The sequence below is a fragment of the Anastrepha ludens genome, chromosome 2 (assembly GCF_028408465.1).
Source record: "Anastrepha ludens isolate Willacy chromosome 2, idAnaLude1.1, whole genome shotgun sequence".
NCBI lineage: Eukaryota > Metazoa > Arthropoda > Insecta > Diptera > Tephritidae > Anastrepha > Anastrepha ludens.
This window is the reverse complement of record NC_071498.1, coordinates 75,675,168-75,695,987: the sequence shown is the minus strand read 5'-3', so window position 1 is coordinate 75,695,987 and position 20,820 is coordinate 75,675,168. Positions and strand designations below refer to the sequence as shown.

The 20,820-nt window shown below is 34.7% G+C and overlaps 2 protein-coding genes across 10 annotated transcripts in view; one reads left to right on the top strand and one right to left on the bottom strand.

Annotated features, from left to right (window-relative positions):
- The window catches only part of LOC128871883 (uncharacterized), an 87,494-nt gene extending 83,920 nt beyond the window's left edge, over positions 1-3,574 (bottom strand). For 2 of the 8 annotated variants that reach the window (XR_008456073.1, XM_054114029.1), the window contains exon 1: positions 2,647-3,574. The gene's annotated coding sequence lies outside the window, so the exon portion shown is untranslated. The remainder of the gene's footprint in view (positions 1-2,646) is intronic. The other 6 variants (XM_054114016.1, XM_054114018.1, XM_054114019.1 and 3 more) reach the window with 6 other exon arrangements.
- LOC128871884 (tyrosine kinase receptor Cad96Ca) overlaps positions 1-20,820 on the top strand; it is a 63,475-nt gene that overhangs the window by 38,543 nt on the left and 4,112 nt on the right. For both annotated transcript variants that reach the window (XM_054114031.1, XM_054114030.1), the window contains exons 9-10: positions 1,996-2,135; positions 11,337-11,478. In XM_054114031.1, the coding sequence (XP_053970006.1) occupies positions 1,996-2,135; positions 11,337-11,478 (282 nt within the window). The remainder of the gene's footprint in view (positions 1-1,995; positions 2,136-11,336; positions 11,479-20,820) is intronic.

Here is a 20,820-nt window from a genome sequence, read left to right as displayed (position 1 = left end):
CATCACTGCATCTCGGTGGCGCGCGAAATTTTCAATGCTTCGGCTGACGGTCTTCCCACCGCTATAAACTCAGCTGAATATCATTATTATATTTTCATATGTGTCCAAAATTATGTAAAAAAATTTCAATCGGCATAAAGTAGTTTTACTTTTTAATTTATTTTACAAGTTCGCCTTGTTCAGCTGATGTATTTTCCCGCCTCTACGGCGCAGCTGACTATTTTTTTTTTATTCTACTAAATGTCAACAATACAGAAAAAAAATTTCAATGAATTGTTAAAAATTTTTTTCGATAAATTTCGTACCCACCGCTACTGGACCAGGTGACGGTTGGTTTTATCATCCATTGGATGGCGTCTGCCTTCAGTATTAAAATCAGTCGGCATGAAATGATGAGGTCAAAATGACCCCTGGGCCCCGGACTATTTGCTCTTCACAATAAATTTAGGCGCTTTTTTATACCCAAAGTTTGGTGTTTGTCTCTTTTTGTTTCTAATTTAAAGCTACCGAAACTGTAAATTAAAAAAAACTGTATTATTAAACAAAAGAATGTTAAAAAAGTCACTCTTTGAGTCACTTGTTGATTCTTTTAAGTTTAATATATATTTTGAAAGTGCAAATTTAATTTTTTGCTCCATTTAAGTTAATGCAAGAATATTAAATGTTCTTCTATCAACTCTTCTTAACATTGAAAACCTTTTTACACATTTTAAAAAGCGTTTGAATTACTGAATGCGAATTAAAACCATAGAGGTGTAATCGTTTAGTCTGATCCTCAATCCTTAGTGGGACATAGAACATCAAGAGGTGTATTCATAGTAAAAATAAGCATAACCATAACGACATTTTTAAAAAGTGTGCCTAATTTTGTTACATAACCTGAAATATAGCAAATAAGTCGTTCCCTTAACAAAAAAAAACTGATAAATTAAATTGTACATATCCATAACAAATTTATTTAAAAAGAACGCACATTTTAAAGACAATTTGTCACGTACACAAAGTTCTTCAAGTAGTTTAATACAAATTTGGTATTTTATTTCCTTTAAATGGGCATTTGAGTGCGTTTTTATATCCAAAGCCAGGTAACACTGCAGTACCGAGAGAGAGATTTGAATGCTGAAAGCAGAAGAACACCAACAACAACTGCAATCGCGGGCAATGCGGCCAGATGTTAAAAAAGAAAAGCTAAATAAAATTGAGGGAATTATTGAACAAATTTTTAAAAAAGGTATATTTTACAAAATTTTAAACATTACTTTTAATTAGAAAAGGCTAGAAAAATGTCATGAAAAAGAACTAAAGCTCCGAGACTAAATAACATAAAAAAGCTTTATAAAGTTACGAAAATGGTGATCTGGCCATACTGGTGCTGAAACGACGTAACTCATTGTCAAATTCGCTAAGACCAAAGTAACGGTACCGCGATCGGCGCCATCTCATTATTTTTTCCATCGTGCATAAGTATATGCTCAAAACCATCATCTGCACTTCATTCGTTTAGGCAACCAAATTACAGTCCCTCTCTTCCACCGTTAAAGTAGCGAAGAGAAAATTTCTAATTGTTAAGGTGTTTTTCCAGCTAGAGATCGGTTTTAACGATGACCGTAGGTAGTGCATTATCAAAAATATATGGATATTTGCGAAAGAATATACCTACATATCGTCCCCTTAGTATTAAAATAGCCTATAATTTTTTTGATGTTTTGAGAAAATGAATTTCAAACTTTTTGTCGAAAGTAGCTTTCACTCAAATCTCGTTATGTCTGTAAATATTTATTATTTTTTGACTGACGTTTTGACCCACTTTGTGGAACTAGAATTTGACAAAATTTTGACCACTTATAAAACCGACGATGGAGAATCCAAAAATTCAATAAAAAAATAATAGCCTATGAGCACATAGGCTATTGTTATACTAAGGGGACGATATATACATATGTATATGTATGTGCAGACTTGCATTTGATTTTGGCTATTTTTGTATATTTTTAGATAATTCATAGAGACTTGGCTGCAAGGAACATTCTTATCACTGATGATCACACCTGTAAAGTAGCGGATTTTGGATTTGCGCGTGACGTCATTACATCAAAAATTTATGAACGAACAAGCGAAGGGAAATTGCCGATACGGTAAATAAAAAATTAATAAATATAGTAGAAACTTGTAAGAGCAGCCATTTGTGCATATGTATTACATTAGTAACGAGTTGCTAATTACATGTTGTTTATAGGAGTTTGTACTCCTCCTAACATATCATTTCCTAAATGTTTCTTTATGATACTATATTTACGAGAATCTTTTAAAAATAAAAAAAGTGATGATTCTCTACTTTATCACAACTAAAAAATACTGAGCCCCTTCCAACAGTAATTTTATAGTATTATACTTCCCTGTATACATTATTTATAGTTTTTTTTTTGGAATGTTCTTATTGGACATGGTTGGTTTAAAAGTTGTTTGCTTAAAGCTGAATGATACATGTTGTACTCGGCATGAAACCAGCCATGAAATTTATGTACACCATTTTGCACAGGCAGATTTGACTACATACATACATATGTACATATACATCTTGAGCTCGAAAAATAGGGTTGCAATTGTTTGAAGTGATTAGCATGATTATGTACGTATTTACCTTACCTTATAAATTACTAATTTGCAACTCCGTCATTTTTATAGCAATTTTTATCTAGGTATTTCCTAAATCAATATCAGTTATTTTATCGAGCAGGTTCTGTAGTTCACTTCTAAGGAAAATTTTACTTGCATTGTCCGTATACTTGAATTTATATACAGCTGTATACTTTCCATGTACAGTAAAGATACTAGTTTGAAAGAAATTGCATTGTAAAAGTTTTATTATTCACTATAGTTTGGCACATTATATTTTCTTCTAAACTTCACTTCAATTGATAAAACATACCGTCACACGCGTGTTTTTATTTTATTTAGTACTTGCATTCAAAATATTTTAGTGAAAATTAAATGCAAATGCATTAATCAATGTCATCACTCTCCAATTTTTAACGGAAATAACAAATCATTGGAATTGGCAACAATATTGTGATGCTGAATGCCTCCAAATGAAACTAAAACACGAACAAAAACTAAATATTTCAGTTGAGTGTTGATGACGAGGAAAAGTTCTACGCAAAAATTCTACAAATTTACAAACACCCTTCTAGCGGAACGTCTATGTAAAATTCTACCTGCGTACGAACTTTGTTCTGTTTTGGGGGCCTGTAACCTTTCGTTAAATTTCACAATTTTAACAATAAATTACTTAAAAACGATAAGCCTCCACAGGATGTAGTTCTGTTTTCGGAGACAGCCCTCGCCCCCTTTACACCCTCTTTTTTATTGCGTGCGCATTATACTGAATATTCCCAATTCTGCGCCTCCATCAGCTCAAAATTTTATGCAAATAGCGGTTTGGCTTGGGCATTTTTAATTTTTTGACAGAAAGCTGCCTTATTACTTTGCTTTTATTATTTCCCAAGATAGCAAATTTAAAAATTGTTAGTGAAGTAGAGATGTGACTCACACTGAATAATCGATTTGTTTTCAGAGCATTATCAATTCGTTAATGCTGCGTTCACACAAAGTATGGTGCATTACGTGACCCCGAAGAACTAAAGTGATGATATCGCACCCTAAATACAAAAGGGTCACAACTCAAAATGTTCCTTCTGCTCAAATATGAACGAGACGTTATCAATAAAACGGTCCGCGGATGACATATGGCAAAAATATTTTTTGTTTTTTGGTAGGACTGTTATAAGCTTACATGGCAAATTTCAGCGTGATATGTCACATAGTTTGTTTTCTGTGCTACTGTAAACAAGTCAAGCTCGAGTGTGGAAAATTTTGAGTTGTGACCCTTTTGTATTTAGGGTGCGATATATGTATATAAAATATCACGGCTTTACTTGTCGAAAATATTATACCTATTTGGAGGACGGCTGATAAGCCTAACTCAAGAGCACAGAGTTTTGTAGACAAATCACAGTTATTTTAAATTCGCTCATATTATTGAGAGCAGTTGTAGTAATATCAGTAGCAGTTTTTATTCATTAATAAAATTGAAAATACATTTTTTTATTAAAAATACTTGTTACATAACAATTCGTGTTAATTATAACCATTTTCATAGTTTCCAAAAAAAAAAAAAGATACTACGCATTTCATCCTTATATCACTTATATCAAATGCATAAGAAAATTTTCTCGTACTCAAACGGTTAAAATAGATATATTTTTTGCCAGAAATATGCTTAGAATCCTCAGAGATTTTGCCGTGAATTTTATTTCTATACCGTCAAGGTAGCCAATGTAGTACGGCAACTTATTAAATGATTCTAACTAGCCAACAAATTATCTGCACTCTGCACAGTCTGACCAGTACAAAAATTTGTTTTTTATTACGATGGAATAGTTTGTTGATGATTATTAACAAATAGAAAAATATATTTGTACTGCAATGATTAACCCTTATTATTCTGTCATGACGCACGCCAAACATACTTGCAATTTTCTTAATAGTCGCACATTCTGCAGGTGAATCTTCGGAAACTGCTGGAAAACGGTGGGATGAAAAATCTCTTCGCCTTTATTGAATTATGTATATATTCTGTCAAAAAAGTAAAGTAACAGCTCTTCAGCTTCTTCAGCGAATTCTCCACAATGGCCTCTATCGACGGCGTCCGCGGAGTGGCAATTCAAGATTTGGGAAAAGGAAACAGTCAGGTGAATACGATGGATGTTCGATGATATTTGTCGAGTTGTTGGTCAAAAAAGTGCAAAACAGTGAAACCGTGCGTTATCATGATGCAAGATCCATGAGTTTTCTTTTCACAAATTGGGCCGTTTATTAGACACAATCTCTCTCAAACGTCGCATAACTTCCAAATAATATTCTTTATTTACCGTACAACCATATGCAACGAATTCCGAGATTCCGAGTGCACAACACCATGATAATTAAAGAAAACGAGTAGCATGATTTTCACTTTTGACCGACTTTGAAGTGGATTTTGGGTTTTGGCTCATGTAGATAGCGCCATTCAGCCGCCTGTTGACTGGTTTGCATATCAAACTTATATACCAACGTCTCATCACCTGTTATGATGCGCTGGATAACCGTTGGAACGAGTCGAACAATCACGCTTAAGTCACGAGCTATCTCCCTCAAACTTAAGTGATGGTTTTCCAGCACCATTTCCTTGATTTGTCGATGTTTTCATCCATTGAAGACGTTAAAGACCAGATCGAGGCAAATCTTCCACGACCGCTCGACCCTCTGCAAAACCCTTATACCACTTGTAGACCCGTGTTTTTGATAAAGCACACTCGCCATAGGCCTTCTGCAACGTTTTCAACGATTCGGCAAACGAAATCCCGTTCAAACACAAAATTTAGGGCAAATTCTTTGTTCGATATTTTTATCCATAGTGAAAATTGCAGAGCACACCTGCGATTGACTAATATATTGTAATTAAATGACAAAAACAAGCTAATTGACAGATCACGCTCAAACTCTGCGACACTATAGAGGACAGTTGTATCAACATTCCAGCAAAAAAAATTTTGACATACCTACATGCAGCGCACGCTCGTTAACGTGAATGCTCTAAAGCGTGAACACCCAAAAACGTGAACAGACATTTTAGTGTATTGACTACTCTAAAACGTGAACAAACCAGTGATGGTAAATGTAGGGAAAATTCCCTACATGTAGGGATTTTTGTCGAAAAATGTGGGTGTAGGGAAAAGAAGGACAGATTTTTTTAAATTCTGTAAATGTAGGGAATTTTCAAGAAGAACAGAAAAAATTTAAAAATTGCGGAAAAAATTAAAAAAGTTCACTTAAAATAGAAGTCCGCAGTAAGATTTCATGCCATACTTTTTTCCTTATGGCAGCATACTTTTAAAAGCGTTAATATGGCAGCATTGCCACTTTTTTCTTCGTTAACGCTAACGGAATTTTTTCTTCGCGCGATAATTGTTAGTTGTCCTACGTTTTCTGCTGCTTTTCACTTTTTTTGAATAAAACGCGTGATTTCGTGTGAAATATACAAATTATTTCAACAACTTTTAAGGTAAGTTTGCAATTATTTTAGTTTTAGCTATTTTTATATTTAAAATTCATATATTTTACAGAAATGAGCTCCTTCTCTTCGACTGACTCTTTGGAGGAACACCAAGAAAAACAATGCAAATATAGAAAACAAAAATTCAATAACAAATGGCTTGACGACGACAATTTCAGTGGCTGGCTGGAAGCTGTGGATAACGATGTATATAAATGCAAATGCGCTGCGTGCGACAAAGTTTTGAACTGCGGTAAGTCTGATTTGCAGAAGCACGCTGAAACAAAAATGCACAAAAAAATATAAAGGCAACAAAAAAGACGCTTAAAATAAACAGTTTTTTTAAGAAAAATCCATGTAAACCAAATAGTTCAAAAAATTTCGAAATAAGACTTAGCATGTTCTTCGCTGAGCATAATGTCGCGTTGCAAGTGGTGAACCATTTAATCCCCCTATTAAAAGAAATCGTGCCGGATTCGGAAATTATAAAAAACTGTGAGCTCGGAAGAAAGAAGTGCACCAGCATAGTAAAAAATGTATTGGCAAAAGTGGATAAAGACAATCTAGTTCAAAAATTAAAAGTAAACAAATTTTCCGTAATGATCGATGAGAGCACAGACATCGGATTGAATAAGCATATGTGTCTCCTGGTGAGATTTTTCGACGAGGAAAGCGAGCGGGTTGTGGTTAAGCTGCTGGATCTAATTCCAATAAGAACTGATTGCACTGCAGAAGCTCTGTACGGAATTTTTAAAGAATCCATTTTAGCTCTTGGAATTCCATTCAACAACATAATAGGCAATTAAAATACATTTTTTCAGCATATGCAAACATTTCTAATGAAATATTTTATTACATTTAAGGTATGTGCAGCGATGGTGCCAGTGTAATGATCGGACAGACATACCAAACGCTATAGTTGTAAAGTGCATCTGTCATTCTGCAGCAATTATTGCAAGTAAGGCTTGTTTAGCGCTACCCAGAGGACCTTTTGCGGCAAATCGGTTCGTACGTTTCGGGAAGTTCCAAAAGATGCGCGCAATTAGAAGCTCTGCAGGAAATGCTAAACGAGAAGAAAAAGAAAATCCTTCGGACTTGTACAACCAGGTGGCTCTCTCATCACAAATGCGTCGAAAGTGTATTAGAAAACTGGGATGTGTTATTGGCATTTTTCAACCAAGCTTTCACGCAGGACAAATTAAAATCAACAGAGGCGATTTTATTGGAGCTCAACAACCAATGCAATAAGATTTATTTATTTTTTCTCAAGTATGTACTCAATTACTTCAATACTCTAAACGCACTTTTTCAGTCGAAAGCACCTTTAATACAGGTACTCCAACGAGAATCAATCAACATATTTTTAGGCTTAGGTCAAAATTTTATTAAAAAGTCTGAGCTTAACATTACTTGTGCTGTTAGATCGCCACATATTTCTCTACCGCTTGAGGAAGTTTTTCTCGGATTTGAATGTAACGAGCTCCTAAAAACTGTTCCAAAAACGGCTGCAAACAAAATTAGAACAGATTGTCTACAGTTTTATATTACTGCTTTGGAAGAGATACAAAGGAGATTACCGCTCAAAACTTAGCTATTCAAAGAAATTGAGTTTTTAAATCCAGAAGTTGCAATGGCAGTAAAGGGAAACAAAAATGATCTCACATTTGAGAACATTTGTAAAATAGTATGTGTGGATGCCAACTCTCTCCTACAAGAGTGGAGAACGTTTGAGTTCAATTTCTCTGAAGACGAGAAATCTAACCTTTTAAAGATGGGAGTTGAAAAGTTTTGGAGCGAAGTCTGTAAACTTAAAAATTTCAATGACAATTTTGTTTTTCCTATTTTGGCTAAAGTAGCGAAGTTCGTTTTATCTTTACCTCATGGTAATGCAGACTCCGAGAGAATTTTTTCTATCGTAACAGATGTTCGCACCAAAAAAAGGAATAAGCTCAGTCATGAAGTTTTAACTTCGGTTTGCATTATTCGTTCTTTTTTGCAAGACGAAAGTCAAGATTGCTGCAAATTTCAATACAATGAATCTCATTTCAAGAAAATGGTATCTGCATAACTCTATGATCACGTGCAGTAACTCAGAAATTCTTAATATTGACACTATGTTCCTTAGCCAAACGCAAATGAGTACAAAATACAAACCTTTGTATTGTTTTTATTACAATAGTAACTTAGCTTTAGAAAATGAACTGAAAGTAATTTTTGTGATCTTAGTTTAAAAACTCTATTATGTTTTCTTTTTAAGTTTTTCTTATTTTAAACAGAACTAAATGTAATGAAAAAGTCTAATTTTTAGTCTTTTTGCTGAATTTTTTTTATATTTATATGTGTTTATAATATAATAAATATGTGTATTTACATATATTTGAATTAGAATTTGTTTTTATTATAAAGAGGCAAATCAGCACCAAGTCCAAAACTTATGCAAATAATTCAATTTTGACGTTGCAAGTGTCTGATTATAGTGTAAACACAACAGAAAAAATGTAGGGAATTTTGTAGGGAAAATTTTTTGTAAGCGTAGGGAAAAGTAGGGAATTTTTTTGGGCTGTGTAGGGATTTTTCAAAAAATCATTTACCATCACTGGAACAAACCCACAAAGCTCTATAACATAAACAATAAATGTTACAAATATTTTAATGTAATATAGTTTACATTGATCTCAAGTAATTCTGAAATTGGGGAATCCCCTAATTATAAAATAGACATTTTATTCGTAATTGCATGTAAGGAGTAAAATATTTCAGTCGCGGTTTTGGTTTTGCAAAGAGTTTTTCGTCTTATGTTTTCTGGAGAAAATGAGTTATAAAAAACCCGTGTGTTTGACATTAAAACAGAATGCTAAAATTCTCGGGTTTAAAAAACAAAAAGACTCATCTGTGACGATTTAGCAAAGAAATATAAAGTTGCTAAATCAACAAATTGTAACATTAAAGCGAAAAAGCAAGTGATTTTAAAATGCGTACACAACACGTATTGTGGACCTGGAAATAGGAAAACACTGCGTTCTTCAGAGTTGCCCAAATTGGAGAGAGCCCTTTATCGTTGGTTTATTCGAATGCGAGATAAAAACTGCCCATTAAGTGCTCTAATGTTGAAAGAAGAGGCAAAAACACGGCATGCAAAATTTAAAGAAAATGAAGAAAACTTCTTTGCTAGTGATAGAGGGTTCAAGAAGAGGTACGGCATTCATCTTCTTAAAATATCAGGCGAAAAACTGACTTCACAACCTCAGTTAGTGGATTCGTGTAAAGAAAAACTTAAAGCTAAAATGACCGAATTGGAATTGTGCAACGATCAGTTATATAATGCTGATGAGTCGGGGTTATTCTGGAGACTTTTGCCAGAGTAAACGCCAGGGGTAAAGTCCGAGAAGCAACGAATCATGTTTTTATGCTGTTCAAACGCCACTGGATCCCACAAGCTTAAGCTTTTGGTAATTGGAAAGGCGAAGAATCCACGCTGCTTTAAAAACTTTCAGTGTCCCATGTTATAATAGCTCGAAATCCGCCTGAATGACGTCGGCTATTTTCAAGCAATGCTTTCATGAGTCATTTGTTCCTTTTAAGTTTTGTCCGATGTTTAAGGTTAACTGGTTGTTGTTTAGGGTTGCATCGTCTTTAAAGGAGAAAGCCTTACCAATTAAAACTCTCTTCCTAATCGACAACGCTCCTTCTCACCCAAATGAAGCTGAAATGACAACGGAGAATGGGCAAATTCCGGCAATGTTTATGCCACCAAACGTTACTCCCCTCATTCAACCGATGGATCAGAATGCAATAAAAATCACTAAGTTGCAGTACAGAAACAGCCTTCTAGCTTCAATAACAGCGACAAAGTCTGATTTGCTCGAGTCGTTGAGAAAAATTAACTTAAAAACAGCTATAAATATTTTGGATGCGGCTTGGTTTAGTGTTGGTGAAGTTGGCGGTTTTAAAAGAAAAATGGGAAACTCAACTTCGCACCTTGATGAGCAACACCGTCGATCTTCTAGTTTAAATCCTAAGGTTCGTTCGTGTTCCCAGATATGCGCAAAGATATGTATGTGGGTTATTGAAAAAATTTTTTTATATTAAAAATTTCAGATTCAATTCACGTTACCAGCCATTCATGAATGGAACCAAGATATCGAGGAGGGCAATGCAGATGCCGATCCTCAACAAGAGGACGAATCCGATGATGACAGCGTATCAGAGCAACTGGAGAAAATTAAGCCGACTGAAGCAGTTGAAATTTTCAACAAGGCGTTATATGGGCTGGTCATGAAGACGTCGATCAAAAAAAAAAAAAAACTGTGCTTCAAGTTTTAGAAAAACAGAAGATACAAAAAAAGATGACTGATTTTTTTTAAACAAAACCATCGCATGACTTCATATTCAATTAATATGTAACGAAAACAAGAATAAAATGTGAATTTAAATGTGAAAAAATATAATATATTTACTTAGTCGTTTTAGGCATTCCGAAACGTGAACACTTTTGTTAACGTGAACTGCCTTGGTTTGAATTAGTTCACGTTATCGAGTGCGCGCTGTATGTATAACGCGCGCTTTTTACATGAACAGTTCCCGACATTTTTTAGACAGAATGCATACATACACTGGATACTCATATTGGATATATATGTCAATTTTAAAAGATGAGCTCTGCTGCTGCCTCTAACTTTTGGTAGGAATCTGCTTTTGTCTAGGTTTTGTAAAAGTATAGCTTAAGCAAACATTTCTTAGATTTTGGCTGAAATTATAACTAATTCTTCTAAAATTTCATATTCCTCGTATTTTGAGTTTCTGAAACTGTGTAGCTTAAGGAAAGTAGTGAAACTTACCACCATAATTTCTTCAACGACAATACTGCTTGTATTAATAAATCAGCTAACAGATTAAGAGATTTAAACTAACTTTTACGTGTCCATTCGATAATATTATATGAAACGTATAGCTGATACATAACTCGTAAGTTAATACGATTATATTAATACCATTATTATTTATATGCATGTTGTTAGTCTACAGGTATAAAATAAAAGTTGCATATAGCTAAATATCTGTTATTATTAATGTTAAATTACGAACTGCCACACTAACGAGCTACAAAGTACCAGTTGATAAATTTGATAATTTTCTGACAATGTTCGAATTTTTTTGATTAATAAAAATTATTAGGGCAATTATATATGAGTATGAACCTATCACTGTTAAAATATTTATTCTATTTTCTTTGAATATGCAGATGGATGGCTGTTGAGTCTCTTTATGACAACATTTTCTCCGTAAAATCAGATATATGGAGCTTTGGTGTTTTGATGTGGGAAATTGTTACGTTGGGGTCAACGCCGTATCCTGGTATCTCCGCAGCGGATGTAATGCGTAAGGTAGGTGCGGTCAAATGATAATGAATTGCGCAATTAATAATGTTTTTAGAGTAAGTAATAACAGGAAGTCACAATCACTAATTGAAGAGGAAGGGCAAAACATAGTTACGACATGGTTGAAAGAGATAAGTTTACGACGTAAAAAAAGAAATGAACGGAAAGCTGATAGCTGCAACGTCATCCATTCCTTACATTTGTGCTTTTATTTGTGTTTTGCTGAAGGTTGAGCAAATATTACTAAAATACTCGGCTAAACTTTCCATTTCTATCACGATATATTTGGATTTGGGCGGAGGGGGAGGTGGCGGTGGTGGTACACCGCCCACTATGCCCAATAGAAAGAGCAAGGTCACACCATTATAACGTTGAAAGTCCCAAACTCTTAGGGTCCCCATATAACCCCCACAAAAAGCTTAAACATTAGGTTTTTTACGACCGTATTTGTATCTTGTACTGAAATATCGTTGAAGAGAAATGTATAAAGCAATTCTTAACCCAGCAAGCAACTTAGGGATTGGGATTGCCTTGCGGTAATTTGTGCCGTTGCTGCGCTCCTGGAATCGCTGCGTTTATGCGGGTGATAAACGCTCGGAGTAGTGCTCGTTTTTGCCACGGTTTGTGTCTGGCGTTTACCTACACCCCCGTTTTTGTAAATTTTGTCTCTTTGTATTCTCTGCAAATGTTGAGAATTAATTTAGATATATATACCTTCTACTCAAATATGAACGAGACGTTATCAATAAAACGGTCCGCGGATGACATATGGCAAAACTATTTTTTTGTTTTTTGGTAAGACTGTTATAAGCTTACATGGCAAATTTCAGCGTGATATGTCACATAGTTTGTTTTCTGTGCTACTGTAAACAAGTCTACACTACAAATACTACTCGGAGGTTTGCCATTACTTGCCATTGCTGTTTCATGCACGAGATTTGAACCTACGTACCTTTTCCGGCACTTGTACATGCACTTCAAACCAACAAATCATTTGAAATATCGCGATTCAATCAAAATTGCTTGTTAAACGCACACACTGCAGTATTTTTTATTCCAATTAAGTACAGGTATCCCTCGTATAACGCGATAGTTACGTTCCAGAAGAATTACGCGTTATGTAATTCCGCGTTATCTAAAACATAGTTTTCATATAAATTTGGGGGTTATGTTCCAATAGGTTTTTTTTTAAATAAAATACATACAAAATAACAGATGCACATATATTTCAACTCAATACTAAAGTTCAGACTTTCTGATACAATTAAAAACACAAGATATGAATAATAATACATATGTACATACATATTTCAAAATTCAAAAAACAAAATTTAAATAATTATGTGCACATTAAAAAATTTAAAAACAAACTAAAACAAATTAAAGGTTTATTAAAAACTTTATTGTTATTCTTCAAACTTCATATGGTAATTAATCTGTTTCACTGTCTTCAAAGATCTTTGCGCGTGGGCGATTTGGGGGAGCAATAGCTTCATCAGAAGATATTTCTTCCACATAGTTTTCGCTATTGGATAAGAAACTAGTTGTGGGACCTTGTGGTTCTTCTACTGGTTTTATAATTGCAAAATCTGTTATCAGTTTTTGGTGGGTGGTTTTTTTAAGCTCCTTTTCAATTTCGTAATAAGGTGCTAGATTAATATCTATTCTATCTATCTAAGGCAAAAAAGGGTAATTCCCGGTTTACATTAAAAATACATTACATATTATAAATATGTGGTACGCAAATTATTGTTACCAGATTTTATAATTATGTATTTTTCCCTTCGCGTTATATAAGCCTAAATTTCGCGTTGTACTGAAACCTAATTTTTCGAAATCGCGTTATATCGAAACCGCGTTGTATAAGACCGCGTTATACAAGGGATACCTGTACAATCTAAGAGTACATCTTATAATACGTTCACATACATACATATACCTGTAAGTAGATGATCTACTTTTTCGTGCTTAACCGCCAATCCGTAATTAAAACGCGAGATTTCCCATACAAAATGTCTTTCCCAAAATATGGGATTATAAAATAATCCTAGATAATAATCATACTTTTTGACATACAACCCTGTGTTTTCTGTGTAATAGATCATTAGGTATTATCAACTATGCATTCATATAACAGAAACAAAGCGTGTGTTCATAAACGTGTGCCCTCTTATTTATAGTCTAGTCATTTAAGCTTAAATTAGGTAAGAATCTCGGAATTCGAGATACCCAGCTGTAAGTCTGTAAATACTTGTATATTGACACTCTAAAAGTTGTCTCAAAACCTACATATGGTAGGGTGTACGCAACTATTAAATTTCAAGGTCAAAGATCACAAAAATTGGTTTTTTGAGCTTAATTTGTAAATATCTCATTTCCCATGGAATTTTTGCTATTTGTATTTATTATCAATATTGTAGAATACAAAATTCTCTACAAATTTTGTTCAAAAAATTTTTATACGGTGAACCGTTTTCGAGATAGAGGGTCAACCGGTGCCTCCGGTCGAAAGCGCGCCGTATATTATAAATATTTGTCAATTTTTATTAACTATCATATTATATTTTATCATTTTCTTAATACATTAAATCTATATCTATTCTATAATACTGATAACCGTTTCCTAAAATTAAAAAAATATTAAGGGAAAAACTTAAATCATAATATAATTATATTCCCATTTAAACCAATGACATGTGCATCTTCTTTAAAATCTGTAAATTTTAAAATCCTTCCACTACGTCAAAAATTATACCTGGGAATTATATTATTTATAGCCAGCAGGGTCAGATGTTCACATGTATTGTATAGTTACGATCGTCTTCTCTTTACTTCCGTTTGAATCGTATCTTGGTAACTACGGACGTACAATTTCAAGAACTATGTCTGATTTGTGTTTTCTATGTAAAAAGTCAGATTCGGAAGGCGAATCGCTTATTGAAGTAGTGCGCCTTATGAAATCACTACGAACTCCAAGTGTCGAAGAAAACGATGGGAAAATTGATTATTTAAAATCAGTAATCTCTGTTAAAGTGCATGAAAAGTGCCGAAGCTTTTACATTAGTAAAAACTTTATCCAAGCAGCTAAACGGAGACAAGACGAAGGAGAAACGATAACTTCTCCATTAGTACCTACCTATTTTAAGATGTTTATTTTGTGGCGAAGTTGCTGATGAGGCAGCAGAGAAGAAGAAAAGAGAAAAATACAGGCGGAAGGTAAAAATTGTGAGTACTCTTGAGTTCAAAGATACTGTTATCAAAAAAGCAGAAGAACGTGGGGATGATTTCGGAGAATTGGTGAAAAGTCGTATAATTTTACAGTAAGATTTGATCGCTGCTGAAGCGAAGTACTATGCTGCTTGTTTACAAACTTTTCAAATAAATCATCATCATCATCGCCTCTTGAGAAACCTCGGCAAGATAATCAAGTTTCAGAAGCTACATCAAGTCTACAAAACTTAATAAACCTCTCCAGCTTTCAAATATTCCACCAACAAGTGCAGCTCCTCATCAACATTTCAAACGTGTATATTATCTAGTTCAAACTTGGTTAGGGCATGATTTGGAACCCCAGGTATGGGGTTGGGCAATGCGAAACGATTTTCTGGAGCCTGTCATGGCAATTTTACCACCTGCTCCAGAAGATTTACTAAATACAATTTTCTGCAACTGCAAGAGTGGTTGTGGTTCGCGATGCGCATGCAGGAAAGCGGACGTGCAATGCTATTTAGCTTGTGGCCAATGTATATTAATGGGCAAGCTTGTCTCAATGCTCTACCATATCAGAGCGGCATTAGCGAAGACGGAATCTTTGACCCCGAAATCATGGAAGAACTTGAGACAAAGGTCGTTGAAGACGATAATGAATATCAGTTTGAAATTTACCAGCAGCCGGAAGACGACGATGAAGAGGAGGTAGATGATTAAAATTATAAATTGTAGTTTTTGTACCCTTTATTCCATTTTTGAAGTGAAAACTTCTTTAGAATCGTTGGGAGTGATTTGAGAAAAAGTGAAACGAAAAAAGCGACACTTGGCTACGAATATTACATATACACGTAGCGACGAACTAAATAACTTTTAGGCCAGCGCCGACAGCATGGCGCGATAGCCGAGCGGCTAGCAATGTGAGCTTCCGATCCAAAATCCTTGGTTCGAATCACAAGAAAAAATTTTTTTTTATACAGTTATTTTATTTTTTTATTTTATGATATGTTTATGAGGAGCTTTTTTCATGGCAGAAATACACTCGGTGTTTTGCCATTGCCTGCTGAGGGGTGAGCGCTATTAGAAAAATAGTTTTCCTTAATTTTGGTGTTTTCACCGAGATTCGAACTGACGTTCTCTCTGTGAATTCTGAATAGTAGTCACGCACCAACCCATTCGGCTACGGCGTTTGTTTAATTTTACTGATGCAAAAATGAGGAAAAATATATGAATAAAGTTTGCTTACTGTTTACACATTTTCCAAAGGTGACGGAGAACCAAAAAAAAAGTCGAATTTCAAACAAATACGAGTGCATATGTGTAATTGTGTTAGAGTTTCGGTCACGCCTAGAGTTGGGTATTTCCCGAGAAAATCCCAATCTCGAGAATCGGGATTTCCCGAAATAACGAAAATTTCAATTCTCGAGATGCGGGATTTCCCGAAAATAATTTTTGAGATTTCTCGAGAATTCTCGAAAATTCGGGAAAAATTCCAAAAAATTAAAAAAAAAAATCTAAAACCAGTGTAAGAGCAATGAATTTCATAAAATATTATTTTTATTTATTTTGATTAAAGTATAAATTACATAAAAAAATATTTGAAAATATTACTTACTATTTCAATTATTGCAAACAAAAAAGTGAAACAAAAATAATTACAAAAAAATTTAAAACAAAAATAATTCAAGATTATACTTATTAAAATAGGGGAAAAAAGTGATTGTAAACATTATTTCCCAAAATGGTGTTTTAAAAAACACAGACTGTCAATGGCTTCGTCTGACAATCGCGTACGCTTTTTGGACACAAAATTACCCGCTGTAGAAAAATTCCTCTCATTTTGAGTCGATGTTGGCTTAACAGTGTTAAAAGCCCCGATCAGTCTTTCAACATTTTGTGTTTTCTCTCCAGTTTTTTCATATAGTTTTAGCTCGTTTCTAAGCGACGAAAACATCTGGTTCGCCGCATGTTGCGCAATGTCTGCTTCCGGTTTTGAGCATTGCTGAACGTATTTTTCAAGCTGTTTCGCCATATCTTCTTCATCGACGTTGCTGGTTGCAAATACGTCATCATCGTCAGAACTAGACACTGCTTGGTCTTCTTGAATGCTCGTAGAAAATAGACGAACCAAATAGTTTTCGGCTTCTTTTATCAATTCTGTTTTAGAACAGGTGTGGAAAAATTCAGATTTGTCACTAGAGCTGTTAACAGGATCGTGTAAATATTTAAAGGCCGATAACAAACGGCTAGATCTACGAGCTGTTAAGTTTTTTTTTAGGCTGGATAAGAATTCATTGCCCAATTCGGTGTGCTGATTCTCCAATTTTGTGAACAAAAATTTGAGAATAGAATCCGCAGCAAGTAAGTTCACATTTTGGCGACTAAGTGCTTCTACAGCAACACGTATAGGTTTAAGAGCATTTATGATATCTCGCAATACTTTTCTTCTGCGTCAGTAGTGGCCATAAAATTTAAATTAAGAGTGTCGAGCGCCTTACGAACATGCTTGCTGATGCAAATGTATCTGGCCAGCATAGTTTCCAGGCTATTCCAACGTGTTTTGCAATCCAACAGCAAGAAAAGCTCTTTTTTCTCGACCTCTTTAACATAATTCTGCAAGATGGCATTCCGTACAGGCGAGTTCTTGAAAACTATCTTGCGAACCTTTTTTACGATTTCAAATGCAGACTTTATAGTGACCGTCTTGTCAGCAACAAATACGATATTGTCGTCCTCGTCATCGGAAGCGTTTTCCGCATTAATGTCGGAAAATGAAGTACTGGCTGCATTGTTTTCATTTTCATCGGAGCCTCTATCACCGAATCGTCTCCATCGCTTACGTCGCTATCGTATATCGTGTTTGCGACTTTTCGTTTCTGGTACATTACCTCCATGACCGCCAAATGTATGCCGTGATTGTAGCAAATCTGTTGATGCGCTGGTGCTAGTCTCCTAAATTTGATCATGACACTGGCACCATCACTTGTAATAGCCACGATGTCGGACTGTAGTTTTATATTGAAGTCTGAAAGCTTTGCATTTACGAGCTCATATACTTTTTCAGCGGGACATGATTCCTGAATGCGAACCAGGCCAAGGTTGTCAGATTGTCCATCGTCATAATATATATGGATGTTCATGTAACGTCGGTTTCGCACGCTTGTCCACTCGTCGATGCTCAAGCTGAACTTACGCTGTGCAGATTTAAAATTTTCAATTTTGATCTTCAAATCGCTTCTTATTTTCGTGCAGTACTTCATAACCAAACCCAGAACAGCTTTGTGACACTTTGGAAGATGAAATCCTAAGCGGCTGATACTATTACGAATGAACTCACTTTTTGTTGTCGCGTTTATTGGAATTCCATCTTTTGCAGCCAATTTTGCAACAATTTGTTCAAAAAAATGGATTTCTCGAGAAATCTTGAAACATTCTCGAGATTCGGGAATTCCCGAAATGCTACAAATTTCAATTCTCGAGATTCGGGATGGAAAAATATCGAGAATTTCTCGAGAATTCCCGTCGGGAAATTCCCGAAACCCAACTCTAGTCACGCCCCAGCAAAACCTGCGTGCATATGTGTTTGTAACATTCAAAAAAATGTAATTGTGTTAGAGTTTCGGTCACGCAGGTTTTGCTGGGCACGCTCATAATAGCAACCGCGTGTGTATTTTTATATTCGTAAATATTTTTATTTTTAAATATTTACCGCAATTATGCCGAAAAATAATGCAGAAAAGTGTCGTGAATATCGACAGAAAAAAAATCAATAAATAGCATCACGGAATTCATTCACGAAAATTTAATAAAGTATGCACCAGAAGTACCGCGGATACTTAGAAAAGATTACAATAAAGTTCCAATGATTTTAAGTGGCGATTTTAACGTAAATTTTGCATTGGACACAGCGGTTCCTTTAATTGACGTTCTCAATACAACATTCAATTTAAAAATGTGTAACAATCGCACTGAATCGACAACACGATCAAAAACAACCATTGACGCGGTATTTCAAAGACATGTTGACAACATCGACACCAAAGCATTTGTATCATATTTTAGCTATCATAAGCCACTCGTATCATTTGTTGAAATTGAAAACATTGAGGATGAATAATAATAAAATGAAGAAAATAAAATATGAACCTATAATTATCTTGCTCCTAATGCTGCTTTCGTCTTATTCTCTCTCAGTTTGTTTTACGGAAGGTTTCACTTCTATCGCGTCTAACCGTTAGACTGGTGTTTTTTTTAATAAAAATAAATGTATTGAATAATATTTTTCAATAAAAAGATTAATTCATAATTTTTTTTTTCATCATATAAGAAGTTACTAATATTAATTAGGTTAAAATTCAAATATAATTCCATTTTTCATTAACCATTCTGCAATTGCATGGGCAGCTAAGTGTTGTTAAGTAAATTAATACTGAATAAAAAGTGGATAGGTTAGGGGAAAATATAATATAATAGTTAATAAAAATTAACAAATATAATATTTATAATTATTGATTTATCGATAGTTCATCAACTATATACTCCAAACGGTTCAGCGTACAAAAAATTGTTTGCAACAAAATTTGAAGAGAATTTTGTATTCTACAATATTGATAATAAATACAAATAGCAAAAATTCCATGGTTCCATGATCTTTGACCTTGAAATTTAATAGTTGCGTACAACCTACCATATGTAGGTTTTGAGACAACTTTTAGGGTGCCAATATACAAATATTTACAGACTTACAGCTGGGTATCTCGAATTCCGAGGTGAACTTACTATAATGACTGGACTATTATTATAAAATGTAATATCGAATTTTGAATGTGTATTGCTGCTATAATTTTTTGAAACCTCGGTAAACGTTGTTTACGGATTTCCTCCAATCGTTAATAATAATTAAACAAACCAAAAACACCGAAATATTCTACCAAAATAATTTCTATGAAGAAAAACCTTTCACAGCAGTATTGACCGTTGATTGTCAATTTTGCAGTTAATCTGCCATATGTGAACGGGTAGATTAATTTTGTGGATTTATTGGTAATTAATGCATGTGTGATCGTACTTTTACCGCAAATATGTAATGTCAGGTTCTCTAAGCGAAAAGCAGCTAGAATAAATTATAAAGTATAATGCTGAGTATTTTTTTTTAATTTTACTCAACCTTCAACGGAACACAAGCAAAAGCAAAAATATAAGATGTTTTTTGTTTACAAATGGCGGTCGGAAAGTGTTGCGATATTTAATCATTCGTTCATGCTCTCGAGGTGCTATATACACAAAAAGTAAACAACACGGTCATGCATGAAAGTGCTCTGGATGTCAGTCACCAGATTGCCGTCTTTGTACTTACAGGAAAACGCCCCGATCTTGAAACCTTCTGTAAGCCGCCGAACTTTCTGGTAGAATTTTCGGGCGTTGTTCCTATTGGCCAGAATCTCAAGCTCCTCGCAATTACGTATTTCGGCCTCTCGTTTCTTCTGTTGGATAATACGTCTTAGCTCTTAGATGTCGGTTTTTTGCTGCACAGAGGCTTGTGCGTAGTTTGACTGCAACAGGGTAATGATCCGGCAGATATGTATATAATTAGCGCGTACACCCTTTTTGGGTGTTTGGCCGCGCTCCGCATCCTCTTTGTGGCGTGCGTATTGAAGTTGATCCACAAATGGAGGGACCTACAGTTTCAAGCCGACTCGGAACGGCAGATATTTTTATGAGGAGCTTTTTCATGGTAGAAATACACTCGGAGATTTGCCATTGCCTGCCGAGGGGCGACCGCTATTAGAAAAACCTTTTTCTTTATTTTGGTGTTTCACCGAGATTCGAACCTACGTTCTCTCTGTGAATTCTGAATGGTAGTCACGCACCAAACCATTCGGCTACGGCGGCCGCAGATACCGTAACAGAAACTAATAGCCATCGCTTAAAGAGAGAAGTCAAATCTAATTTGCCCCATTTTGCTTGTAAAAAAGAGAATTGATATGAGTTTTTTGTTTAACATAGTACGCTTAATAAAACTTAAATAAAATAAAAATTGTTTTGATACACATTTTATGTTATAATGATATTAGCCCGTCCAATATTTTTCGTGTCCATTCTTTAACATGTTTGGCTTGAAACGGAGTTCCGGTACTGACA